Source organism: Neodiprion virginianus, chromosome 5 (genome assembly GCF_021901495.1).
Source record: "Neodiprion virginianus isolate iyNeoVirg1 chromosome 5, iyNeoVirg1.1, whole genome shotgun sequence".
NCBI classification, from domain to species: Eukaryota; Metazoa; Arthropoda; class Insecta; order Hymenoptera; family Diprionidae; genus Neodiprion; species Neodiprion virginianus.
Genome location: NC_060881.1, coordinates 8,851,733 through 8,879,694, shown reverse-complemented (window position 1 = coordinate 8,879,694; position 27,962 = coordinate 8,851,733). Strand labels below are relative to the sequence as shown.

General features: G+C 38.1%; 1 protein-coding gene across 12 annotated transcripts; it reads right to left on the bottom strand.

Moving 5' to 3' along the window:
- Window positions 1-2,079: 2,079 nt before the first annotated feature.
- Window positions 2,080-26,784, bottom strand: LOC124305268 (NFX1-type zinc finger-containing protein 1-like). 12 transcript variants are annotated; one of them, XM_046764481.1, is made up of 18 exons: window positions 26,458-26,501; window positions 25,343-25,431; window positions 24,657-24,756; window positions 20,389-22,513; window positions 19,601-19,880; window positions 19,037-19,536; window positions 18,662-18,979; window positions 18,162-18,464; window positions 17,464-17,622; window positions 17,011-17,271; window positions 16,702-16,927; window positions 16,419-16,578; window positions 16,155-16,266; window positions 15,457-15,677; window positions 14,911-15,185; window positions 3,231-3,526; window positions 2,659-3,074; window positions 2,080-2,241 (listed from the first exon to the last, which is right to left on the bottom strand). In XM_046764481.1, the coding sequence occupies exons 4-17, from the start codon at window positions 22,396-22,398 to the stop codon at window positions 2,688-2,690; spliced, it is 5,508 nt and encodes a 1,835-aa protein (XP_046620437.1). In that variant the 5' UTR covers window positions 22,399-22,513; window positions 24,657-24,756; window positions 25,343-25,431; window positions 26,458-26,501; the 3' UTR covers window positions 2,080-2,241; window positions 2,659-2,687. The 12 variants fall into 12 exon arrangements, 10 of the variants coding, with proteins under 10 accessions (XP_046620437.1, XP_046620435.1, XP_046620436.1 ...); XM_046764479.1 differs by lacking the exons at window positions 25,343-25,431; window positions 26,458-26,501 and adding an exon at window positions 25,156-25,328 and having other exon boundaries at window positions 15,457-15,472; window positions 15,575-15,677; XM_046764480.1 differs by lacking the exon at window positions 25,343-25,431 and having other exon boundaries at window positions 26,458-26,784.
- Between the last annotated feature and the right edge of the window lie 1,178 nt (window positions 26,785-27,962).

The following is a 27,962-nucleotide window of genomic DNA, read 5'->3' as shown; positions in this document are numbered from 1 at the left end:
ATTTAGACGAACTTCCAAACGAAGAGTTCTACGTATTAAAGTTGCATAGAATTTTAAGTCTACCATATTTCAATATTTACAAAAATACAGACTCCATGTGCCGGTTGAGGATTCTTTTCTACGCGAACACGATATCTCAGAGATTGCAGTCTTGCAATGAATGAAGGTCATCGTTCATATTTTGGAACTTGTTGTACATCGCATATTGAAACGTACATTTGACTAATGATGTTGACATCTCCATCTATTTGTATTCCTTGCTCAGATTCTGCATCCATTTCTGTCGCGTTATTGGCTACTTGCGACCGAGCGAGTGAACTATTTCTGGCATAGCTTACACTTCGAGATCTCTGAGTAAGTACACTGAGGGACGGTGATGGATTGCTTATTATTGATGGATCTAGCACACTGCTGGTAGGTTTGTGTACTGTTGGCGACTGAAAACCGTGGATGACTTTCATTATGAAGCCTTTGAATCATATTTTGAACTGGCCAACGGTCGAGTTTAAACGAACACGATACGGACACCGTAGATCTTGTCATTCATTCACGGATGAGTATTATGTGGAAAGAGATCAGGAGGATGATCAAGTTCAACATGACACCGCGGTGACATTGGTTGAGGTTAAACCGACTTTTGGGCCCTGAAGTAAATGTGCAAGCGGTGCATTTGTCAGATTGGCAAATCTCTTATTTCATAGACACTTGAAAACCTTTTGAACGCAACTCGAAAGCGGATTAGACATTAATGGTATTATGTTTCGAATTTTAGTAGTATCCGTTAAAAATTTATGTTTACATGCCTGAAGTCAACAGCACATGTTTCCCTTACTTGAAGTACATTAATGTTGCTCGTGAGTCAGTTCTGAAATTCCTGAAAACAGTATGCTCTGAGAATAGATCGAACGGATGTCGGGAACGTGAAATAGCTCGATTCTCACTATGTTTATTATTCAAAGGCATCAAAAAAACCTTGCCATAATAATAATCACCAACAGATCATGGTTACAACAGAATAATTGCAGTTAATTAATCATCGGCAAATTTTGGGCTTTTTAATTTCTCGTGGAAACATGTCGAGTCTCTCTGCGAACTGCTAAACGCCTGGCGCGGAAGCTGAAGGTGACCCGCCACACACAGGTTCACTACTGGCGAAAGAGCCTAGTGGCACACATGTCTGGTAGAAACTTGAGGACTTCCAAGTAATACGTTGGGAAACGTTAAGGATCTTACCGGGACGTTACCTGAAGTGTACACAAGTAAGTTTTTTTGATATCCCACATTCTAAAAATGCAAAACGATATAAAAGAGAATAATTTAGGAAATTGAAAACTGAAGAGTGCTAATTGGTATAAATAAACGTAACTATTGGAAAATAAGAAGAGTAAACGTGTTTCGCGGTACACAGAAAAATTCTGACTTTTTTTAACAACAACGTTCGCAAACATTGAAAAAAGAAACAGGTACGTTATAGGGACCATTTCTAATTACCGCGTAGTTTTTGATCGTTGACAATTTTAGCATTAAACCTTGACTTATTTTAGTCTATCGTCGAAGGTTTTTTCCCTCTTCAACAAATGTATCGTTCCGTTACACGAAAGAACGGAGTCGTTTCTTTCTATGATTTCATAATACCGATTTATCCCAATATTATTAGAGATTCATCTTCTCACATTAGCTCTGATATAATTCATTATCATGTTCCGATCTATACGGTTTTCAGTTCAACGGTATTCCAGCTATTGAGTTATGGTATATAAATATTTTTGTTCCCACCACTGCACTGCATGTACGCGATTAAGTAGTAAGTAAAACAGTAGCCACGATGATAACCAATAAATACCTATTCACGTTATCCCGCACCTGTCCAACATGAATGAATACCACTATCCATATAGCGTATCATTATTTCAATTTTGGAAAAACGAGGGAAGGCCTTTGATTGTCACTGTCAAATCTTCCATATGGAGAGGGGATTCAGGGGTCATGCCCAGTTGGGTTTGAAAAGTGTTATTCCCGGAGTTACAGAAAGAAAAAACCGTTGGATGTTTATTAATAAAATGTTGTTGCATCTGATAATATGGAATAAAAGGAACGTTGATATATATTTTTTGTTGTATTACATAAAAATTGTATTTATATGAAGGTATGCAATGATAACCGTTCTGTAGGCGTCATCCTAAACCACGTGTTCGAAAACACAATTTGCGGTGACCACGACCCCAAGGATAGGATACTCATCTGAAATAAAAATATCGAAATAAAATAAACGATATTTTTTTAATACAGCAAATTTCCGAATGCTTGACCGTTAGATTTTTGTATAGATTTAGCTCACGCACACGATATGTAATATACGCTATTTTTGCAACACTTTTGAAGGAAAGTTCGATTTCAGAAGCACCTAAGATGCGACTAACAGTGCGTCATATTGATATTAGGTGAATTAAACCGAATGTAAAATTGAGTTGTCGGAAATGCGCATCCGCCAAAGAGAGCCCTAGTATTTAGAATACAGCCTTTAATTGAGCGCGTGCGCCAACGCTGTTTTATCAAACTGTTCGGAAATGGGGCACTTTACGCGAAGTCCACAGGCTTACAAAATTAAACTCTCGAAGCAAGTGTTGAAAAAGTGATTAATAAACTTATTTTGCTTACGTATATCATGGACGAGCAGGAGGTGAGAATCAATTCATTTCTGTAGCTGCCGTGTTGTCATTTCGTAATCGATGCGAAGAACCACCAATTGCTGCTCCACACTCGTTACAATGACTTTCTTGCATTGCACGACCGCAATCTCCAATTGCATAAATATGTCCGTTAGGACACTTGTACCAGTGTCCTTGCCGGAAACCCATTACTTTCACGATCATTTTGCGTTCGTTATTTATCACGTTTTTCATGCGATACAGTGTCCTCAATTGATTTAAATCAGTTTTAACTTCTTCTTCACTCGATTCGGAAAATTTTTCAATTTGAAGTAGTTTCTTTAGTACGGAATTGTATGGTCTCTTATCAGCTGGTGAGTGGTATTCATCAAAGCCAGCTTCTGATTCCATTGTGCACACTTCTACCTGCCAAATTAAAAAATGATGCATGATGATATGAGTAACTATGCATAGATCAAAGGCCAGATTGACACAAGTTTGAATGTGATTTGAAGAATTTCATGTTTTAAAATATCAAAAATTATCATCAAAATTATATTGCAGCATCTACTTATACCTTACCAGATAATGCAACCGTTGTGATTCCCGTTCAATGTCATTGATTTCTTGTTGAGAAATTTGGCCTCGTGTGGGAAGGCTTTTCAATAGCATAGTTAGTTGATTTTTTACTGATATGTAGGAGGGAACGGTACGACTCTTGACTTTTTCTAATTTCCTACATATATCTTGCAGTATGTCGAGTACAATTCGAGTAGCCTCAGTTGCTCGCGCATCCAAGGTTTGTCGTCTCTTCGTTTTTGTGATTGGGGAGACACTCGCACTCAAGTTTTTCAGATATGTCATGATTTCAGCAAACTCTATTCATGAAGAAATGGTTAATACACAGGATGCCGATTAATCGTATTTTCCAGTTAACCTGGAAATGGTCTACTCAAAAATTGATCTTCAGATTTTACGTTGACTGAAGAATATAAAGACAATTGCCCTAATGGGCTTTGGTGTGACGACAGAAAATCGTCGTGTGCTTGCGCCCCCTGAGATGTTCCAACGGTAGAGTTGAGAGCTTATTGCAAAACATCAGAGAGTTACCGATTTCGACGTGATGCTGGCTGGCTGGATTCAACTTCCGAGTAACACAATCTTCGCAATGGTAAGTCCAAGCCGGCGATACAAGAAATTAATAATGAGAATAAATTTCTTCCAAAATTCGTAGCAATACAGTGATTTAATTAAAGTATAGGTACCCGAGAGAAGAATGTATACATAGTTTATAAATAATAATAGATCAGATGTAATAATGATGCGGAGACAAGAAAGTATATGTATATGTATATGCGGTTCATGTACGATCTTAATATGTATGATCCATTTACGATTAATACGTGATGCATACTATGAATTTTATGGTTTTCCAGGAGACAAACTAGATTATCTACAATAATACGGCTATAATATGTAAATAAAAAAATTATTTGTATCGAAATGGGATTCTATTCGACACGCGCTCGATGTATTCCATAACATTAATATTCATATTTATTCCATCGACTTTTCATTTGCTCTCTCGATCTTGAATTTTCGTAGGCATAGAATCAAAACGCGGTTTTACCCAGTCGCACGTGAAGTATCTACGTTGGGTAGAGAAGGAGATTTGTTTTTCGTAAAGTGTATGGAAAAAAATTCAGAGTAACTGTAATACATCACGGATGCGTTAATTTTGAACGAGATGAAACGGATGCTTCGTATATGAGACAGTATTTAACGCTGCGTAGTGATTTAAAGACCTAGAAAGGTGATAGGGAGAGAAAGAACGACACTTCTTAACATTTCGAGTGTATTTTAACACACATTTGAAAGATACGAGCGAAATTTTTCATCATCCAACTGTCGCAGAACGGCAGCGTTATTAGCCGAGCCGTTCACTGAAGAATATATCCTCAATCAACGGCTGACCATCGAAGGGCCTGGCCGCTTGAATCTGGAATCGGCAGGAGAGATGAGGTGTGTATTTCTTGTATGAAACGTGAAAACTATAAGCATTATACATCATATCATATCATCATACATCGTACATCGTACATCGTACATCATACATCATACATCATACATCGTACATCATACATCATACAACATCATACCTAGTATTACAGTTCGAAACCAAAGTTTGAATTTTCGGATGTTCGGAAAGTGACGTCACCAATCTAAAATCGGCTAGCCGAGTTCCTCAGTCTGGTAACAACCGCGCAGTAGAGCGGACGGTTGAGAGTCGCGCTCCGCAAACTTCGAGTACCGGGTTCTCAACCTCCCGGATCCCGCGCTTCGGGTCCGCTACGCGGTGAAACTCGACTTCCAGGATAAGCGCTCCGTGGTTCCTGGTTCATGTTTACAATAAATTATTTCAATTCGTTTTTCGCGCAACCCCAAATTCGGTAGCTGTCGGTCCGCTAATAAAATTTCTCGACTTCCAGGATAAGCGCTCCGTGGTTCCTGGTTCATGTTTACAATAAATTATTTCAATTCGTTTTTCGCGCAACCCCAAATTCGGTAGCTGTCGGTCCGCTAATAAAATTTCTATAACTTTACAATCTTCTCATAATCTTTTTGGTAAAATATGTCGATAAAAAAATTATATCAAACCTTACACATTATTTTTGATTTGTTCTCACGCTGAAAATATTTATTAGTATTCGAGGTATAACTCGAGGTGGTTGGCGGTTTTCGTTGGAGGTAGTTAGGGGTGGTTGCGGGTAATCTCGGTGATTCAGGAGGAGGGGGACAAGGATTTGTGCTCGGTGAGTAAAACACTTTTATAATATTTCATGGCAATTGTAATTATATTTTATCTGTAATATTTCAAACTTGTCACGTTTACAATAAATTATTTCAATTCATTTTTCGTGCAAGCACAAATTCAGTAGCTACGAATAAGCTTATACAATTTATTATATTATTAATTAATTATTTAATCAATTACTCAATTATATTAATCCTTACACAATATTTTCGATGTGTTCTTATACTGAAAATATTCATTACTATTCAAGGTATAACCTGAGGTGGTTGAAGGTGGTCGGAGGTGGACGAGGATTTGTGCTGGGTGAGTAAAACACTTTTATAATATTTGATGGCAATTGTAATTATATTTCATCTGAAATATTACAAACTTGTCACGTTTACAATAAATTATTTCAATTCATTTTTCGTGCAAGCACATATTCAGTAGCTATGAATAATCTTGTACAATTTATTATATTATTGATTAATTGATCAATTACATTAATCCTTACACAATATTTTTGATGTGTTCCTATACTAAAAATATTCATTACTATTCCAGGTATTACCCGAGGTGGTCGGAGGTGGACGAGAAGGAGGACGAGCTGGACGAGGAAGAGGACCAGGTGGACGAGGAGGAGGACGAGGTGGACGAGGAGGAGGCGGGGTGGGTCGTGGGAGAGGACCTCTCCTCTCCTCAGAGGAGGGGAGGAAGCGGGGTGGGTCGTGGGAGAGGACCTCTCCTCTCCTCAGAGGAGGGGAGGGGGAGGGGTTGGGAAGGGGGAGAGGTGGGCGGGGAGGGGGAGGGAAGGGGTGGGGCGGAGGGCGGGAGGGAGGGAGGGAGGGAGGGCGGGCGGGAGGGTGGGTGGGAGGGTGGGAGGGAGGGAGGGCAGGCGGGGGGTGTTTTGCTCTATTAACTTTAATGGGCTCGCATCGACATCCGTCCTCCACTCTCTCCCTCCCGCCCTCCGCCCCACCCCACCCCTTCCCTCCCCCTCCCCCTCCCCGCCCACCTCTCCCCCTTCCCAACCCCTCCCCCTCCCCTCCTCTGAGGAGAGGAGAGGTCCTCTCCCACGACCCACCCCGCTTCCTCCCCTCCTCTGAGGAGAGGAGAGGTCCTCTCCCACGACCCACCCCGCCTCCTCCTCGTCCACCTCGTCCTCCTCCTCGTCCACCTGGTCCTCTTCCTCGTCCAGCTCGTCCTCCTTCTCGTCCACCTCCGACCACCTCGGGTAATACCTGGAATAGTAATGAATATTTTTAGTATAGGAACACATCAAAAATATTGTGTAAGGATTAATGTAATTGATCAATTAATCAATAATATAATAAATTGTACAAGATTATTCATAGCTACTGAATATGTGCTTGCACGAAAAATGAATTGAAATAATTTATTGTAAACGTGACAAGTTTGTAATATTTCAGATGAAATATAATTACAATTGCCATCAAATATTATAAAAGTGTTTTACTCACCCAGCACAAATCCTCGTCCACCTCCGACCACCTTCAACCACCTCAGGTTATACCTTGAATAGTAATGAATATTTTCAGTATAAGAACACATCGAAAATATTGTGTAAGGATTAATATAATTGAGTAATTGATTAAATAATTAATTAATAATATAATAAATTGTATAAGCTTATTCGTAGCTACTGAATTTGTGCTTGCACGAAAAATGAATTGAAATAATTTATTGTAAACGTGACAAGTTTGAAATATTACAGATAAAATATAATTACAATTGCCATGAAATATTATAAAAGTGTTTTACTCACCGAGCACAAATCCTTGTCCCCCTCCTCCTGAATCACCGAGATTACCCGCAACCACCCCTAACTACCTCCAACGAAAACCGCCAACCACCTCGAGTTATACCTCGAATACTAATAAATATTTTCAGCGTGAGAACAAATCAAAAATAATGTGTAAGGTTTGATATAATTTTTTTATCGACATATTTAACCAAAAAGATTATGAGAAGATTGTAAAGTTATAGAAATTTTATTAGCGCACCGACAGCTACCGAATTTGGGCTTGCGCGAAAAACGAATTGAAATAATTTATTGTAAACATGAACCAGGAACCACGGAGCGCTTATCCTGGAAGTCGAGAAATTTTATTAGCGGACCGACAGCTACCGAATTTGGGGTTGCGCGAAAAACGAATTGAAATAATTTATTGTAAACATGAACCAGGAACCACGGAGCGCTTATCCTGGAAGTCGAGAAATTTTATTAGCGGACCGACAGCTACCGAATTTGGGGTTGCGCGAAAAACGAATTGAAATAATTTATTGTAAACATGAACCAGGAACCACGGAGCGCTTATCCTGGAAGTCGAGAAATTTTATTAGCGGACCGACAGCTACCGAATTTGGGGTTGCGCGAAAAACGAATTGAAATAATTTATTGTAAACGTGAGCCAGGAACCACGGAGCGCTTATCCTGGAAGTCGAGAAATTTTATTAGCGGACCGACAGCTACCGAATTTGGGGTTGCGCGAAAAACGAATTGAAATAATTTATTGTAAACATGAACCAGGAACCACGGAGCGCTTATCCTGGAAGTCGAGAAATTTTATTAGCGGACCGACAGCTACCGAATTTGGGGTTGCGCGAAAAACGAATTGAAATAATTTATTGTAAACATGAACCAGGAACCACGGAGCGCTTATCCTGGAAGTCGAGAAATTTTATTAGCGGACCGACAGCTACCGAATTTGGGATTGCGCGAAAAACGAATTGAAATAATTTATTGTAAACGTGAGCCAGGAACCACGGAGCGCTTATCCTGGAAGTCGAGAAATTTTATTAGCGGACCGACAGCTACCGAATTTGGGGTTGCGCGAAAAACGAATTGAAATAATTTATTGTAAACATGAACCAGGAACCACGGAGCGCTTATCCTGGAAGTCGAGTTTCACCGCGTAGCGGACCCGAAGCGCGGGATCCGGGAGGTTGAGAACCCGGTACTCGAAATTTGCGGAGCGCGACTCTCAACCGTCCGCCCTACTGCGCGGTTGGTACCGGACTGAGGAACTCGGCTAGCCGATTTTAGATTGGTGACGTCACTTTCCGAACATCCGAAAATTCAAACTTTGGTTTCGAACTGTAATACTAGGTATGATGTTGTATGATGTATGATGTACGATGTATGATGTATGATGATATGATATGATGTATAATGCTTATAGTTTTCACGTTTCATACAAGAAATACACACTTCATCTCTCCTGCCGATTCCAGACTCAAGCAGCCAGGCCCTTCGATGGTCAGCCGTTGACTGAATAGATTCTTGCATGCACTATGTCGACGTAATTTTGCGAGAGAAATCGATTGGGCGCAGTCCCAATACGCTGCGATCAACGCATTATAAGTTACAGGCAAAAAACGAGAACCGGCGTTTTCGACATTTTTCAGCAGGTGCTTTTTCGCCCGCCATTTCTCTCCTGTTGGTCCCACGCTCTTTCCGCTGCGTTTTCTGAGTTTCTGGGGGTCCAATTGGTCGGGAAAGGGTCATACAAATCAATTCCGAGACGGAAGATTTTTCGGTCAAAAAAAAAGGAAGGTTAACGCCTTTGTATTTTTGGCGAAAATTTTCGCGATTTTGGAAAGTGCTGGAATAAATTCTTTCTGGCACTAGTCCGACGTAATTTTGCGAGAGAAATCGATTGGGCGCAGTCCCAATAGGCTGCGATCAACGGATCAAAAGTTACAGCCAAAAAACGAGAACCTGTGTTTTCGACATTTTTCAGCTGGTGCTTTTTCGCTCGCCATTTCTCTCCTGTTGGTCCGACGCTCTTTCCGCTGCGTTTTCTGAGTTTCTGGGGGTCCAATTGGTCGGGAAAGGGTCATACAAATCAATTCCGAGACGGAAGATTTTTCGGTCAAAAAAAAAGGAAGGTTAACCCCTTTGTATTTTTGGCGAAACTTTTCGCGATTTTGAAAAGTGCTGGAATAAATTCTTTCTGACACTATTCCGACGAAATTTGGCGAGAGAAATCGATTGGGCGCAGTCCCAATACGCTGCCATCAACGCATCAAAAGCTACAGCTTGAAAACGACAGATTTTCATTGTTGCTTCTCTGACGTTGGTCCCACGCTCTCTACGAGCGTTTTCTGAGATTCTACAAGTCCAATTCATCTCAAAAAAATATAAAAATTACGTTGTACCGTACATCAGTTACGTTCATTTAATTGCGACTGCAGTGGCATGATTATTATTATCATTATCATTATCATTATCATTATTATTAATATAATTATTGTTATTATTATTATTATCACTAATATTAATGTTATACTGACTGTTGTTATTGGAATTTCGGTTTATTTATGTCGGTAAACACCTGTTCATTCTATCTAACCTTCCTAAATAGCATCTCATTACGAGTTCTTGCTGTGATATAATGTACACATCCAATATCCGTGAATGTAGAAAATGTAAAAACAATAATAAGAATTGTAACAATGACATATGTATGTGTTACTCCATAATTCATAAACAAATACGTATTACAGTTGAATATAGTTTAGGATATAATTTATGTATTATATATAAACCATATACATTATGACATGGAGTTTGTGAATTAGGCTTTGGAGTATCAATAAAAATACTTGAATTACATATTATGCATGGTTGTTATGATCACCCCTAAGTTTTTTTACACCTTCGTACTTAACGAGGTGTATCCTTGATTAACAATGGAATCCCTATACTTTCAGTCAGAATTAGGCGAATTGGAGGAATTTCAGCGTGTAACTGCTCCTGGTATCCGGAGAATATCTGTACTGAGGAGGTCGCTTGAAAACCTCCAGTTAGAGTAAGGCAAATCGAAACTTTAAGCGAAAAATTACTCCTGGTATCAGGAGCGTATCTGAGCCAAGGAGGTCGATAAAAGACAAGGACAACTTGATTGACAGCGTGTGATGTACAAGAAATTCTTTTTAATTGTTTCTTCTCCACTTTCGCGACATGACTGCCGCGACGTTTGAAATACTAATTCCTGGTGTCCCCACAATTTAATTAGTCTCGACCCTACCCTACCCTACTCTAACCTACCCTACCCTACCCGACCCGACCCGCCCCTCCCTGCTTCCCTTCCGTCGCCTCCCCGCCTACTCCTACTCCAACTCCTACTACTCCTACTTTCACTCCTATTTCTACATCTACTCCTGATCCTACTCCTACTCTTCCTCCTATTCCTGATCCTACTCCTACTTCTACTTCTGGTCCTACTTCTGATCCTACTCCTAGTGCATCATATATTATAAAAATGTTAAACTCACCGAGCACAAATCCTCATCTACCTCGTCCTCCTTCTCGTCCACCACCAACCACCGCCAACCACCTCCAACGACCACCGCTGACCACCTCGGGTTATACCTTGAATAGTAATAAATATTTTCAGTACAGGAACACATCAAAAATATTGTGTAAGGATCAATATAATTAATTAATTAATTAATAATAGAATAAATTGTATTAGCGCATTTATAGCTACTGAATTTGAGCTTGCGCGAAAAATGAATCGAAATAATTCATAGTAAACGTAACAAGTTTAGAAAAAATGTGGATAAAATATAATTACAATCGCCATTAAATGTTCTGAAAATGTTATACTCACCGTGCACAAATAGTAACATAGTTTTTTGTTATTGGTTCACATGAAAATAGTTGATTATAATTATTTGTTTCGTACGATTATCGTATACAAATGGTTAAAAACTGAAAGCAATCAATAATTATACAGCTAAATATTTAAGTAACACCGAAAAAAGGTCAATGATTAAATCAGATAATGGAGAAAAAATATTTCTCATGTCAGTTCAAAGTGGAAACCGGGTTTTTCAAATACTGCCATATGAAAGATCAGGAAAAATACAAATATTTTTATTTTGTAAATCAATCAAATACGATAATTTTTAAGCGAAATGTTGATGTTCGGTTATTTTTCTCTATGGGACATGACTAACGAAGCTTTTTAAAATTTCAAGTGTATTTCGACTTACATTTGGACAGTACAAGAAAAATTTACTTATTAATTTTTGCGAAATGGCGAAATTATTAGCAGGCCAATGAAGCGCCTCGCCGCTGGAATCCCGAATTGACAGGAAAAATGGAGTGCGTGATTTCTGTCTGAAATGTAAAAACTAAAATTACTTTGAACTGACATATATTTTTATCAACAATGAACTAAAAAACTCATAAAAAAACTTTAAAACACATTCATTTTCGGTCAGAATTTTCTTGTTAAAAATCGTTACTTTTTACGTTTGAGCTCGACAATTATTATTATCACGGTTTTTTGGGTTATTTCGGTACATCCATAATAGAATGGTGCGCGAATCAAAAACAACTAGTTTTAAAACACTCTCTTGCTAAAGCTCGGTCGGGTCGGATGCCTAGTCTAACTAGTTTTTGTAGGGAAGACATAGTTGTAGGGCACGACAAGGCCCCAAAAAATTCTGGTATTTGCTTCATAGTATATAGAATGAACACTGTCTTTGTGCATCTGACGCAAACCGAATCTAGCAGCAAGATTTTTTCTATATAATGTTACAAATCACATTTACACATGCATGTAAGTATAACGTATTGTGATTCTGACAATAAATTTCGTCAAAAAATACCACAGAACAATCAGCTAAGTGCTGACAGATTTGAAACACTACGCACAGCCATTTCAGATCTAATTGAACGACGTTATTGTCATTATGTATACAATGCCAACCCCTCATCAATCGCAATTTGTTGATCCTGGTCGTTCGGTTTTTTTTCGATCCTATGATAGTAGAAAACATGACGTTTTCAATAATCAAACTTGTAAACTTGAAAATTATTCCGGAAGGTCAAGTCATCAAGTCACGGACCTGGACAGCCAGAACTACGGAGCGCTTTTCCTGGATGTCAAAATCCACTAGGTGGAGGACATGGACAGCCAGAACTACGGAAAATTAGTCCGAAGGTCAAAAGTCACCAGATCAAGGACCTGGACAACCAGAACTACGGAGCGCTTGTCCCTGAAGTCAAGTTTCACCAGGTAGCGTACCCGGAGTCTAGGAACCACAGAGCGCTTATTGTGGAAGTCGATTTTCACCAGGTAGCGGACCTGGAGCGCAGAAACCACGGAGCGCTACGAAAAACTGGAGAACTACGGAAAATTCGTCCTAAATGTCAAAAGTCACCAGGTCAAGGATCTGGACAGCCAGAACTACGGAGCGCTTGTCCTGGAAGTCGAGTATCACCAGGTAGCAGACCTGGAGCACAGGAACCACGGAGCGCTTGTCCTGGAAGTCGAGTTCCTCCATCTAGTGGACCCGTAGCGCAGGATCCAGGAGGTAGAGAAACCGGTACTCGAAATCTGCGGAGCACGATTCTCATACGTCCGCTCAACTGCGCGGTTGTTTCCGGACTGAGGAATTCGGCTAGCTGATTACTATAGATCGATGACGTCAAGAGAAAAAAATTTGGAGTGACGTCACTCTCTGAACATCCAAACATCCGAACATCTAAACTTTGGTTTCGAACTTCAATACTATATATGATGTATGATGATATGATATGATGTATAATGATTTTAGTTTTTACATTTCACAGACAAGAAATACGCACTTTACCTGTCGATTTCAGACGCAAGCGGCTAGGCCCTTAGATGGTCAGCCGTTGACTCAAGATATATTCTTCAGTTAACGGGTCAGCTAATAACGCTGCCGTTCTACGACGGTTGGATGATAAAAATTTTTGCTCGTACCTTTCAAACGCGTGTTAAAATACACTCGAACTTTTAAGAAGCTCCGTTCTATCTCTCCCTATCAAAAACACAAAAGTCGCCGACAATCACCATTTTAGGTTTTGAAATCAGGACACTGCGTTAAATACTGTCTCATATAGGGAGCATCCATTTCATCTCGATCGAAATTAGCGCATCCGTGATGTATTGCAGTTACTCTGTATTTTTTTCCATACAAACACTTTTCGAAAAACAATTCTGCATCTCTGCCCAACGTAGATACTTCACTTGCGACTAGCTAAACCAGCGTTTCGGTTCTATGCCTACGAAAATTCAAGATCAAGAGAGCAAATGAAAAGTTGTTTGAATAATTATGAATATTAATGTTATAGAATACATGGTGGAGCAGGGGGTCGAAGAGGAGGAGGATGGTCGGAGGTAGTCGGAGGTGGTTGGAGGTGTTTGGAAATGGTAGGAGGTGGTAGGTGCTGGTAGGAGGTGGCAGGGGGTGGTAGGAGGTGTTTGGAGGTGTTTGGAGGGGCTAGAAAGTGTTTGGTGGCGGTTGGAAGTGATCGGCGGTGGTCGAAGAGAACGAGGACGACAAGAATGACGAGGGGTGGGAAGAAGGAGGAGGACGGGGACGAGGTGGACAAGGAGGACGAAGGTGGTCGGAGGTGGGAGGAGGTGGTTGACGGTGGTTGGAGGTGCTCGGAGGTTGTTGCGGTGGTTGGTGGTGGACGAGGTTACGCGTCTTCTCACGGGGATGATCGAGCTGATCGACTTTTCTAAATCGCAGCCGACAAATAGTCTTACGTACTCACTTTGTACCGACTCAATCTCAAGCTTTCATACCGACACTACTTTGGCTGCTACGAATGTCGGTGCGAGCTTGTTAGGTAGATTCGATAGAACAGAACCCTCCTACGCTTCCAGGCCCACCTGGGCCCACTTGACCGCCGAAAACTGGTCACAAAAATTTACCCAGGAGTATCCGTCTTTATATTCTTCAGTCAACGGATTTTAGGACCAAGATGTTTTGGAATAGTTGAATGAACGATTGAACTATCTACTTTATTCTAATATTCTGTAATTATTCTTAGTAAACTTTTGACATTCTTTCCATCTTATAAGAATGTTTACGCTATATTCATTTTTTATTCCAAGGACTATTGTGACACCAAAATTTTTGAATAGCTACGAGGTGTGATTCGTCTCACATGAAATAGCTCGAAACGATGCTGAATTGGATTAAATAAATAAAATGTATGTAAAAAAAAAAAGTAAAAAAAAAAAAAAGAGACATCAGACAATCGTCATGCATTTGGTCACAAGTTTTGAAACACTACTTTGTCCGTCAAAGGCATTTATCCAAAGTAAATTGCTTTAGAGCAATTTTAAAAATTTTTCGAAATGAAGAATCAAATTCATATATTGCATTACATTCAGATATTGCATCGGAATGTAGTGAAAATCCACATACTTCTTGGAAATCTTTGCGAATAAATAATTTGAATTTTTCCGAAATGGTGTTTGAAGAACTCTATAAATTTATGGAAATTTCAATGAAAACTTTGACGAGGGCGATTATTGACTCTAATAATCTTATACTTCTCAGTCGGATACTTTTGTTAGTGTGTACAACAAAGCAGCATTTTTTTTTACTCAAGATGAGAAAACAAAATATAATGATACACGAATATTAATTATGACGATCTTCAAATACCTTTCATCACTGGGTTCTCGTACATGTGTTTAATTCTGGTGACAAGTAAGAATTGTTGATTTTGTAAGTTGGTGTGATCCCCAAATATTTTTGCCTTTACAAGCTGAACATCTTTCAGATGCGTTTTAATTTCGTTTAATATTCGAGTGCATTTATTTATAGGAGTGCTGCATCGCGGGCATGTCTTCACTTGAACTGTTTGAGTGTTTGCTGACATCCAATTTAGAAGCCCCTTATTCTCTATGCAGTGCCCACAATCTTCAAGAAACACAAATCTGCAAAGTTTTGAATATTTTTCATTGCAACTATACTTCAACCACATGAAAATGTTAACACAGCACAGAACTCTAATCCATAATTGAAACGGGCATAACGGTGGTTGATTCTTTTACTAATTTGTTCATGAAATGAAAAAATACAGGTTGCTTCGATTGCAGTGCATGTAGAGAACTAGTTCAAGACTTTACTTTACTATAAAAGTACTGTGAATAATTCGGCTAATACATCAAATCAAGTCATGAGATTGTCAAAAAAATTTAATATTACCTGGCATTTGGTTCATCTTCATACCCGAGAAAAAATTCATCGATTAGTTCTTTTTTGTTGCAGATTTTGCATAATGGTGGGCATGGTTCGCCGCAGAAGCCGATGCAACGATGCTTACACTTCAAGCGTTTAGAACATTGTTTCTCACATGGTCTTCTGTTACACAATTCAAAGCATCGTTTGAGACAAATTGTATGTTTACATCGCGCTGCACAGGTTTCCTGTCGTGAGTAACAAATATGAAGTCATAATGTAACTATGTTATCGAAATCATGCTATATTCAACACAAGTATTTATTATTCGGTTACTATTTTCTTAATTACTGTACTATAAGCAATTAATGTTTGTACTAGACTAGCGCAAGATTTTTATGATATCCTCTGCTGGTTGACAGGAGCTTAAATACAGTAACATCTACTATTAAGCTACGAATTGTAAGATATTCCGGTAAATACCTATCCTGATTGTGATTCTTCTGAATATAGTAAGGCCGTGATAAACTAAAATAATGATGACAGGCAAAATGTTGGCTGTCACGTTACGGAAATCTAAGAAAATGCAGGACTTGAAAGACTGGATTTCAAACATTGAATAAAGCTGTCATATTATAAAAGTGATTTCCATTCCAGTGATGTGCAATACTGAACATACTTTTTAATAGCACAATCTCTGTTGGGCTGCTTGTAACTGAACTTACTCTACATGGTATACAGGTTTCTCCACACTTTCTGTCACATCTACTGTGTTTGCATTTCATTTCGCAAGGTTTTTGACACGGTGGACATTCGAGACTGCAAGGCACATCGCACCTGAAAAGGAATTTCGCCAATATATTTCTTGATATAATACATAGCTGGAAATAAATTGCATTAATAAGTCAAGTTCACATCAGTGATTTTTTAAACACTGTTGATTCAATTTCATCATGCTCCAAAAAAAGTTTAGTCATAATTATAATAACCTATGTCCACAAATGAGAGTCTTGCCACATTTTTCTTGGCAAGGTTTGTGTATACGTCCCTGTTTGCAGGACCAACAATTGCCTTGGCAAAAGTGGCCACAAGATAATTCATGTTTGCATGGTTCCTTGCAATACTGTAGTAGTGCTGGAGACTTGGCTTCTAGTTACAAAAAATTCAATCGAAGATAATAAGCCTTGGTGAAATATATAGTATTATACATACAGTAATTTTTCGTGAGGAATGCTATAAATTTTTATATCTAATTATCAGCTCAATAGTTACCAGTTTCTTTTAAGAAGCAAGGCACGGGAATGAGATGTCCACAAAGCCCATGTTTCGTTTGAAGGACAGGGGCCTTGCATTCGTTTGTACATGGGTTTTTACATAGATTAGTGCAGGGATGGCCACATTTTAAATTAAGTTTACATTTATCGCCACACAGAGAAGAACTTGGTGTTTGGCAACATTTCACTTTTATTTGGTGACCACATGCACTTAGTTTCAGTACCTAAAATTTGTTTATAGTAATGACTTAATGTTAAGGCTACAGAATCCATCACTGAATGTATCAGAATTTCATCTGCTTTATACCTCTTCATTACATTCTTCGTCATCCTTCCGGAAGCATCTTACTGTAGCTTTGTGTCCACAGATTCTCTCAAATTTTATTCGTTTATAGCATACGAGTTTTTCTACATCATCCGAGCATTTGCAATTAAGTTCATGTCCGCAAGATCGTATTTTTGATACATTAATAGGACATGCTATACATTTCTCATAACACTTCAATTTGCACGGATGATCGGCAGTACAGTGGCTGTTCCTTTTTGAACAGGGCTTATGACAAAAGTGCTGGAAACAGAATGTTCATGACTTAACAGCGTGTAAGATGTATGGAATTGAAATTCATGTGAAAAACACATGAAATCGACCTAATAGAAATATGGGGTATAAAATATGATCAGCATGAAACGATTTTTTAAGTTTCTTAATGCAACTTTTGTTCAAACTAATTCATTACATACAAAATAATTGATTGAATACCTCCAGATGATCAGGATCATCGTTAGCATGACATTTTTGTTCACAAGAATGTCCACATGCTAAACGAATTTTACAGGGATATGGGCATGGGACCTTATCCAGAGGCATATAACAGCTTTTTTCAGTAGTATGATTGCAATGAGGTAGGGTAACATCGACCTGGAAATTATTTTTTAAAGAATATTTATACTTCAGTTAATCAACCGTCATTTGTGATACTCCAGCAATTACAGAGTGCAATAACATTCGAAGAACGTCAAAGAGAATAATTGATGCAACAAGTTTTAGCAAATTTTTTAGGAAAAATTTATTGAGAATTGTTTGGGCTTATTTATTTGAACTTCTTTTAGGTATGCTTTGTTTTTACGATGTCGGGAAATAAATTAGAAAAATCTACCCAATGAGGTATGTGTCTGTAATTTCAAACCATCAAATTTGATTGAAAACTCAAGTGTTTTTACTATCCTGAATTCTGACAATGATCGAATATATATCAATAGAAATATTTAGTCTCAAATACACAATTTCGTGCCACTTACTCTCGAGGACCTTATTATTACATTTTTTGTTCAAGCTTGGTCAAAATTTCAGGGACATCATAGTATTTATGTCTATTATTTTGTTTACGGGAGTTCTTCTAATCTTGCTCTTATGTCATCAAGGCATATAAGTTATGTTAATTCAAATCTTTTACATACTTTGACAGGACATTGGTATGTATCAGGGTCTGTCCCACACGAGATAAAAACAGCATGACCGCATTTCAATTGGCGTTCAACAGCAACTAGACACGGCTTGCATCCTTGGTAACATAAAAGTGGACAAGGATGATCATCCGGACACTTTTTAACGCAACGCTGTTTGCACATGAAATTGAAATGCTCTCTGTCAAGGGTATGACAAATGCTGGTACAAGAATGTCCACACGGTAAATCAGTATTACATTTTTGTAAGCATCCCCCTTCCGGGCATTGTTCCACAAAATCGCTTCCGTTTCGTATCTGTAAAATCATTCAAGTAGTACTCTTATAACGTATTGTTGAGATTTTGAAAAATGGGACTGTAAAACAACTAGTGAATTTCGAGTAAATTTTTGATCATTATAATTCTATAATGTGCATTACGTCGGTGAAAAAGTAGCAAGTAAAATAGGTTCGAGCTATGCTGCAGAGATTCAATTTCAAGCGCAAAGGCTTACCTTTATTAATGTATCAGAATGATACTTGCATCGTAATTCGAGTGTATCACCTATTGCATTGTCATTTTCTAAAACTTGTTTAATTTTTGGCCAAATATTATTTTTATTCGTAAGATTGTCCATGTTCCCCATGATATAAAGGCCTTCACGGGCACGAGATAGTGCAACACAAACTCTGTTCTCTTCTTTCAGAAATCCAATATTTCCTTCGCTGTTGTTGCGAACTAATGAAAGAAGAATAATTCTGTTCTCCTCTCCTTGAAAATTGTCAATTGTGGTTATGCGCACTGCTTTAAGAATCTCATGACAATTTCTCTCCTGAAAATTCAAATTCGTTATTACGAATCTCTACACTAACTGAAGAGAATCGTGTACCTTGATAAGTGTGAAAAGTTGTCCCGCATAGGTACAGAGTATAGTGATTTCTGTACTTTTATAGCCTTGCAATATCAGATGTCTAGCAAATGCTACTAGAAATTTGGCTTCGTGTGGATTTATCCAACTCTCTTGGTTGTCGTGTGTTGCCTCTGGGTTATCATGCGTTATGAAAAAAACATTTTTCTCTAATCCCATTACAGGGGGATATTCCAAAACGCATTCATGGTTGTGGAGAATCTTATACACGGAAGGACAGATTAGTCTGGCAATTTCCGGTCGCATACGATGCTGATGCCCTAACTGTGTGCAACTTCCTCTGTTGTTGACCATTCTTTCAAAAAGAGATATATTGAAATTGTATTTTGAACCCAACTTGTGAACAGCCACCTTTGGTCGCAGTTGTTTATGATCCCCAATGAGGATAAGATGCTGGCAATGTTGGGTCAAAGAGCAAACGACATGTGATTCCAGAATTTCAGCTGCCTCCTCCACCAGTACTAAAAGAGTCATATCGGGCTATGCATTGATGGTGAGAAATTATAAAAGTTTGATCATTCATACCTATCGGCGGACGCAGAGCATGCAGAGAAGCATATAATCTCGCTGCACATGTCGTAGTAAACCCAATAACATCGTGCTCTCGAAGTATCGACAAATCAAGTATTTGCTTAACTTCATTCAACTCTTCATTTGCTGAATGATACTCTTCTTCCAAATCAGTTAATTTCTGTTTGGCATTTTTATAACTCAGTTCTACCCATTCCCAGTACTTTTGCCAAGGTAAACTCGGCAGAAAGTTTTCGTTATCTCGAATTAATAGAGGATGCTGAGTCAGGTTCCGCTACAAGTTATCAACGTAATTATTCTATTGTAAGTTGAGTAATGATATGAGTCAGGGTATCTAGAATCAATGGTATATAAAAATCCGTTTTGTATTTCAGAGATTCCTAGATGCTCCCGATGCTAGACACCCTAATAAGCGTGTCAGTCAAATTCTATACTTTGTGTATCTATCAAATCGTCGAAACAGATTATGACGATAGTATACAGTTTCTAAAGTTAGTGTAACAATGCATTTCGAGGAATGATCAATGTTTTGTAACTTTTGGATTATCTCAACTTCAGTAAACCACGACATAGAAAAATATGTTTACATTTAAGAAATTCAGAGTCTGCAGTCATTTTACAATTGTTATACAATGATTTTTGTTTCAATGTTTCCTTACGTAAATGCAACTAACTTGTCCCTTGGTAATACAGTTAAATAACTACACTTACGACAACACTTATCTTTAACGGGTAGTGAAGAATCCAATTAAGTACATACAACGTTCTTTCATACTACTGACCTGTAGGTCGGACCGTTGTAACTTCAAGGTGTCAGCACGATGTTTTAATTGAACAACTTCATGTCGTGGAAATACTGGTATGTTTTGTGTGCGTGTAGTTCGTCTGTACTCGTTCATGTTTGCGTCAATCTCAGCAATTTCGTTATCAACGATTTCCAAAGGAAAAATGGGCTCTTCAAATTCGCTATTACCGTCAATTTCCATTTCTGTGGCAGTATTTGTGCTCTGCGTCTCACATATTTTCATTGAATTGTCAGTATGTGTCAATAACCATTGGAACAATTCGTTAACATTCTTCATGTCTTGCAACGTTTCGTCATGGCAATAGGCATATAGAAGGTGTGGAGATACAATGGCATATCTTTTAGACAAGTCCTGTAATACTTTACGGGTTCTCTTCATGTTAGATAAGATTATCTTCACTTGGTACCACTTGTCATGACACCAATTTCTGCGTGGTCGTGCTTCTCGTTTATTTCCAAGTGTATACTGTGACAGAGCTTCATTTTTTGATCGACTGCCGACACGAACTATCGAAGTTGTATGTTTCGTAACACCTTCAAGGAATTGATCAAGGGCATGATTTGTCAAGCAGACAATGACGATTGGCCCATTACATCTCCATTGTTCCTTGTTCTCTAGCAAAGTCCGAATTATTTCTAGAGCAATAAACGTCTTGCCTGTTCCTGGCGGTCCTTGTATAATTGCAATTTCTTGAGAAAGACCAGATTTGAATGCCTCGTACTGCGTTTCATCTAACCGCAGTTGTTTGGTAGTTGGCCAAGTGGCGTAATCTCCCACTTGCAGTGAAAAGCCCTTATACTTTAGTACTGCATCAGTTTTGAAATAATGAGGTAGCGAAATAGTTGTATCTGCATCGACCAAATACTTCCTCATTGGAAAATTTTTTTCATTCATTTGGCACATTGCATTTAGCACTGCCAGATATGGTTCAAAATATATTTTAGACTCCAGCATAACCCAATTAGAATGATAATGGTCGTGAGTGATGGCGGTTTTTTTGCACGGTTTAATCAACACAGTTCCCCTCTGTAACAACTCTTTATCTCGATTAGCAATAGTTGCAAATATAATTGAGCTGAAATTATCGCTGCTTAAGCATACTAAACCACCAAACTGAAATCTTTTACTAGTGTCCCAGTTTATGAATTTTAATATTCCAAATGATACCATAACACCGATGTTGTTGCCTGCTACTTCAGGATTCATCATTGTTACTTTTCTGTAAACCCTCACATCAGTTTTACTATATTTTTTGGATCCATTCAAATATTCATGTATGCCATTTCGCAAGGGTGCCATGAAATCTTCACGCAACAAACGAAATTGCACATCCAGGTAATGCTCAACCGAATCGTAAGCTCCTACGAGTTTATTCGGCCTAATAAAAGGCTTCTCATTAAACACATCCTGAATAGTTGGTATGATGCTCAACGTTCTAAAATCTTCCAGAGGATCTTGCAACTCTTGCACAGATGACGTTGCAAAAACCTTCTCTTTGGTCTCAAGTTTAGGGATTTTTACCTTCAATATGCGACAAATTTTCGAAGTTCTTTCTTTTATACTGGCAGCAATTCTACAGTCTTGATTCATTTCAGTGGTTGCTATGATCAAATTCGTTTTATCCAGCACTGAGGTTAACTCATCACGAGCTTTGCGAGGAAAAAGTTCAGTAAATTTTTGGAAAAATTCAACCAGATTACTCCAAAAAAGATTTATATCATTCCAGTAAAATTTATTTTGTAACTTATCTTCTTTAGTCTCAAATGGCAATTTAGTCAAATAACTTTCCAAGTTTTTAATAAATGTAGGGAAACAAGAACAGCAAAGTATGCTTGATAAAATTTTCGTAAAGTTAGCTCGAGAAATCTTGGCCAAGATTTGTACTACGAGTACAAAATGGTCTGGTCTAAAATCACCATTTAATAATTGATCAAACTCATCTTTCTTCACATGTAATTCAGCTATAAGATCATCGTTGTTATTCATTACGCTTAAAGTTTGTAAGCGGGTGAAGGTAAAATACTGCCAATGTGTGGTATTTTCATTTTGTAATCCGTGACCATTATTAGCTTCCTTCGTTTCGTGCCGGTACGGACTATATCTGTAAAATTTTTGACACCTTGAATACTAATGTAACATGATATGACAAAGCATTTTATTAAGCGATGAACAGCTATAGTAACAAGACTGCGGCAAGGTACTAACAAGACATTATCGATTAACAGATTTATGGAGTGATGTGTTTTTCTGAAAATAAAATATTGATATAAAAATAATCAGAATTTTGACACATCTTATGTAATGCCGGTACTTTGACAGAATTATAAACAAAAAATTCCACAGCATTCGTGTATTCACTGTACATAAAGTGGAGTCCCTTGTGTTTCAGTACGCAGTTTCATTTATGTTAAGGGGGAATATACGAGTGAAGCACAAAAAAAAAAAATAGATGAATTTCAGGAATTTTCATCTCAAAACCTGTGATTTCGAATCGAGTAGGGATTTTTTTTCACTTAAGAGTCCACAAATGTTGAGGTGTATGCAAATTTCTGTTTTATGCGAATTTTTTTCCTGGAACCATTGTTATCATGGCTGCTGTAAAACGTATTTTTTGCGAACTTGGTTGCTCATAGTATTCATAACTTTATAATGAGATTTGTTTCCAGAGTTAAAAATAGATGTTGGAACATTGGCAGCAATGTTCGCAATTTTTAAATCGCTGCGTTACCATGGGTGCTATCTACCAAATTATGCTGTTGAAACTCTCATTTTACTGTTGTACGTATTCTCCAACAAATCATTGACATAAATTGTCAGAATTTAGGTCTCTCAAAATCAAGTTAATAGTCTTGGCAACATCCGGATGGCAAGTGAGCTTATGGTGGTAGCTGTTCAATGTATTTGTAGCTTTCGCTCATTGCCAAGAATGCCATGAATCATTCCCTGGTGGACACCTGTTTTGCTACGGTTTCCAAAAAAACGTGGCCATAATTACTTTCTTGATATTTTCAATAGAATGACTAATCATCTTATCGCAAAATCGTAATAAATGGTGAGTTTATTAATTAAGTTGCCCTCTAGGATCCTTATTCTCCCAAGTCCTTTGTTATTCTTTTTCTGATCTCTAGACCTGGTTTTTTACATTCTTTATTATTCTTTTCTACACGTATGCTTATTCTTTTTTGTATGCGTCTGACACACTCTATCTATCAGGCCAAGGTTTGTAATGTTATTATACGGATGCATTTTCAGAAAAATTCGTTATTTTGCAATTCTAGAATTGCCTAAATTTGATGAACTGTAATACAGCATTGACAGACTCAGATTTCGTAAATTAAATTGTCCAGTTACTCTGAAGATGCAGAATAGTCGCTATTGTTTCAATGTTTTACATTTTACTACCTCATTCTGATAAAACTGTAACGCACGAGATACAAAATATTGCTCACTGCTACACGCTCAACAGTAAATCACGACGATTCAGAAAAATTATTAATCTATACCTGTACCCTTGTATCAGCATCTACTAAGTAACAAAAGAGCCCTGGCCTCATTTCGACAAACTCTGCGGCTCGATCTGGCCACTTGGTTGGCTTTCCGCAAATCCCGTGGCTCGGTCACTCGGTTGCCGTTTGTCCGATTCCCCATAACTGGACCAATTTTTTGAAATTTTGACACAAAATTTACACACAATAATAGTTACGCTTCAAACTTGAAGAAAAATGAAAAATGATATTGACGTTCTGAAAATTATATGTTCCCCCTTAACCCTTTCGGTACGGACACATTCTACGTCGCGCCGTCCCCGCTGACCGAGCAGTCGCGACAAGCGTCCGTACTTGCGGAACAACTGCAAGCGCCCGTCAGACGCACAATACCACGCTATCTTACGCAGAAGGAGTGCAGTCGCTCGTAAAAAAAAAATGCTTGAAAATTATAACATAATGTTGGGTTACCATGGTCACCGCTCGTACAGAGCGAGCGTCAGGCTTTGGGTGACTATAGTCACCGCTCGGACAAAGCGAGCGTCGGGCGTTGGATGACTATAGTCACCGATCGGGCCGAAAGGGATAGTAATGAAAAACAAAGCTGAAGATTAACAGTAGACTTATCTCAACAAAAATGAAAGATGAACTGCACGCACATTATCTTTATAAGATGAAAGGTAAGTTGCATTTAACTACAATGATTGCCGTAATTAAAATGATCTAGATAACGTACAACGTTGAGTATATACTACTCACCGATTTCCAGTCGCTGACAAACCTCGCGAAGCTTGACCGATTGTATATTTTAATGCCCTATTTCTCGCATGGTCGTTATACGTTTGACGTCGGGTTTTCCCTGTAATTGATTCAAATGCATTACACAAAAACCAAAGGCAATAAGTAACAATGAGGTATAGTAAAATATGTCTCAAGTTTAACATAGTGGCAATACGGTACAAACTGATAGGACATAATCGCCAGGATTTTTTTAGAGCACACTGTATAGATAGATTACCAAATACTTCGTCACGAATCAGATAAATTTTCTATGTTTATTGCTATGGGTATGTATGCATGTATGTATGTATGTATGTATGCATACATGCATTGCATGTACATGCAAAGGGAGACTATCTAGAAAGAAAATTCTAGAGGTTAATGGGCAGAGAAACAATTTCTATTGTAAGAGCGCGTGAGGTTTATTCCGTTACGAATAGGTTAATAAATAAAGTTATTCAGTATTTTGAAAACGTACATGGTTCGGAAAAGTGATGAAAATGTTTGGTCTTGAATTTTGGCATTTTTTAATGCTTCGGTTGATGCGTGGCCGCAAGTAATAAATGCAAAGCTGACGTCTTGCGTGACTGGTTATTCTTACGCCGTAGGGACACGTTATGACGGTGTGATAAATTTTATTTTCAGTCGGGGAACTCCTGTATTGCCTGGTCTACACCACGGTCTTAGATACAGGCTAGCAACGAACGTGGTGGGAGGTTGTGAGTTCAGCCTGTGTGTGACGTCGGAACGGTACCTGGTGGAAATTTCCAGATGTTAGACACCGGAATCATTCACACAGCCACAGTTAGACTCACATCAGTAGTTGGGTCACCAATTGGGTATTTGCATGATGTTTATATTTCTTAACTTTTGATGTTTTTCGATTCTATAAATTTTTTTAGAATTTTTGAAAAAAAAATATTTTGTTTTTGTTTATAAATATTTAAATAATTTAATAAATAAAAGTGGTCCTAAATCACATAAAAGTCACGTGACATAAAATGGAATGTGATTGGTTTGACGTCAGTGTGCTGCTACTGGCGCGTTTATTTGAATCCACAAAGAGTAATGTACAATATTTTCTAGCGCTAAAAAAATTTTAAGTAAGTTTTTTAAACTTTAAGTTTGATACATTGTATAATTAATATCAGGCTTCGGTGAAAATAATTAAAATAGAAATCAATTTTTGTGTGGTGTTTTTTTTTTTTAACTCACACGGATAATTGTGTGGAGGTTATGATCACGTCAATGTTATTATACTAAGAATGTTAAGCAAGCATTAGTTTGAGTATTTTTACAAGTTGGTACTATACACCAACAAAAATCGTTTTTTAATGACATATTAAATAATTTAATAACTTTAGTTTATAATAAACAGCACTATCAGACGTTCTTTTCATCAATCACAACACAGAGCAACAGCTGATTACACGTACGGCGTGCTTACAGGAGAACTTGGCGCTAAAAATTTCAAAAAAATTCAGCATTGTGACGTCACATACGCGAGATGGAGCTACTTATTCATTTAAATATTGCCTTTTTTTTATTTATTAAATTATTTAAATACTTATAAACAAAAACAAAATATTTTTTTTTCAAAAATTCTAAAAAAATTTATAGAATCGAAAAACATCAAAAGTTAAGAAATATAAAAATCATGCAAATACCCAATTACCGATTAAGTATTGAAATACACCGGACAACGGGCATTCTGTCGCTCTAATCGAACGAACCGAAGGAGGAGTAATTGTTGGATAAAAGATTTAATTAGTTGGCTTACCTCTTGAGAATACTCTGGATGTGACGACTTGGAGCGTAGATTGGTGAGAGAATTTAACGGAATAACTGATTCTAATATATGTATTTGAATACTTTGATTAACTTCGATTTATTTTATAAGTTCAATATTTCAGGTCACAAAAACGGAGTTACACAGTGTAAGATCTTAAACTTAATATGACAAAATGGAGCTGAAAGCTCGCTGGACTTTTGGGCAGAGTAACGTTGTATGAAAAGTTTAAATGCAAAAGGCAAAAGGATTCTACCGCGAGACTGTACCGGAACAAGATGACGAATCTGGTAGTAGAAACCAAGAGGATGATCGAGTGATCGGTCGCCGTTTTAATAGGGGTCGATCGTTGCGCAGAACGATCCCCTTCTTTAGATTTTGTCACCTTTTGCGCACCTCCCCCTTTTTCTAGGAATTCTAATTAGGACACGACATCTTCGCCGCATGCACGCCTGTGATCTTAGTTCATTAGCTATTACTATATTGCAAGTTTTTTACATATGGTATAACGCTGCACTGGCGCGGTGTTGTAGGTGCGGGGTCTTTGTTCTGTAATTTTCCATTCTGCGTGGGCTTTGTTGTTGGGGCGCAAGCCCCCTTGGCCCCGCAGCTACTGTGCTTTTCCCCCGTCTTGTGCTTTCGGCAGCTATTTCCTAATGTGGTAATCACAGTGCGTATGCGCTAGTGGTGACTCACGTTTTATGTTAGTGCCGTGTGCATTTTCAGGGTCACGATGCGCTTAATTCTAGTTCCTGTTTACTTCTTAATATTTCTACTATCTTGCTCGTTACAAAGTGCATATGTCATATTGGTCGCTCGTCGTTTGTTAGTTTTATAGCGTGTATCTATATAAAATTACATATGTATTATAATTGATTACTGTCGTTATTCACCTGGAGTACAATAGCGATTGTTTATGAAACATAGTTGCTATTTGCTTAACATTATTAGAATCGCGCTGCTGCGAATATTCTTAGGTGTTTGTGTTATAATTATCTTAACAGATTTAGGGTATTTAACAATTTGATAATCCATAGTTTTTGAGAGCAGGTTTACATGTGTACTTTTGTATATAATTCTCTTCTGTAATTATTAATTCTTATATTGATATAAATCGGCTTGGAAGCTTCTAGAACGTTTTCTTTATGTTTATTGGTTGCCTGTCGTTGGGCGTTGTCACGTATGCATCTTTGAGTTTATTGCGAGTTGATTTACCTTCAATCGTTTCGTCAGTAAGTTTCCTAGTGCGTTCTCTAGATGAAGCTCTGTATGGCTCCACATTGGAGATCTGCATTGCCTTCAAAACGTTGCGCGTGTTGCCTACAATACGGCGTTACGGAGGAAGGTATAGTTCATGCCGGATAATTAGTATTCACGGTTTTGAAGGTTTTGCAGTCTCTGGTTTTATGGATTATTGCAGCAGTGCTATCTTTACATTATGCTGGTTATACATTTATCTATGGTTTTACAGTTTCCTATACTCCAGGCTATATGGT